Here is a 673-nt window from a genome sequence, read left to right as displayed (position 1 = left end):
GCTAATTTAATTAAGACTTAGCTACATGCGTGGGGCACGACCTTATGCTAAGTGATTGGGTATTAACTGTATGCGCGGTGCACGATCTTACGCTAACTTTGAATATACAAGGAAGCAATAACGTAAAGAAAAATTCATATACCATAAAAGGGCTCAAGGGCATTGATACTCGAGCTTATTGGAGCATGAACTGTTAGGGCGTTAGAGCTTGAAAAGTAAAAATGAAAGATAGTCTGTGGTGGGCATATAAGACCGAAAATTAAAGAAAGTAAACATAATGTGGGCATGGAAGCCTTAAAAGGAAAAATTATAGATATAGCTAGTCACTTGTAATAAATTTTTAAATTGTTGGTGTTCTATGGCCTTGGGAGTGGCTTCCGTGAAGTGCCCTTGAGGCTGTAAGCTCCACCTTTCAATTTTCGTATGACCTCGAAAGGTCATTCCCATGTTGGTCCAAGCTTCCCTGGTAGGTGTCTGGCAGCTTCTGCTCTTCTAAGGACAAGATCCCCAACTCTGAATCTTATTGTCTGGACCTTGTTGTTGAAGTGCCTTACTGTCATGTTTTGATAACTTGCAGCTATAAGTGAGGCTTGTTTTCTTACTTCTTCGAGCAAGTCAAGATGTTCAGTGGTTTGTTCCTTCATATTTGTCTCGAGCTTTCTTATCGTGGGGA

The 673-nt window shown here is 40.6% G+C and overlaps 1 protein-coding gene across 1 annotated transcript in view; it reads right to left on the bottom strand.

The window, feature by feature from the left end:
* The window catches only part of LOC111382947, a 14,501-nt gene extending 14,060 nt beyond the window's left edge, over positions 1 to 441 (bottom strand). The window contains exons 1-2 of the mRNA XM_023006993.1: positions 328 to 441; positions 143 to 233 (exon numbers count right to left, since the gene is read on the bottom strand). Coding sequence (XP_022862761.1) covers positions 143 to 233; positions 328 to 441 — 205 coding nt within the window. The remainder of the gene's footprint in view (positions 1 to 142; positions 234 to 327) is intronic.
* Between the last annotated feature and the right edge of the window lie 232 nt (positions 442 to 673).

The sequence above is a fragment of the Olea europaea genome, unplaced genomic scaffold, assembly GCF_002742605.1.
Source record: "Olea europaea var. sylvestris unplaced genomic scaffold, O_europaea_v1 scaffold2590, whole genome shotgun sequence".
Taxonomy (NCBI): Eukaryota; Viridiplantae; Streptophyta; class Magnoliopsida; order Lamiales; family Oleaceae; genus Olea; species Olea europaea.
The sequence above is the reverse complement of the archived record's forward strand: the minus strand, read 5'-3'. Positions and strand labels throughout refer to the sequence as shown.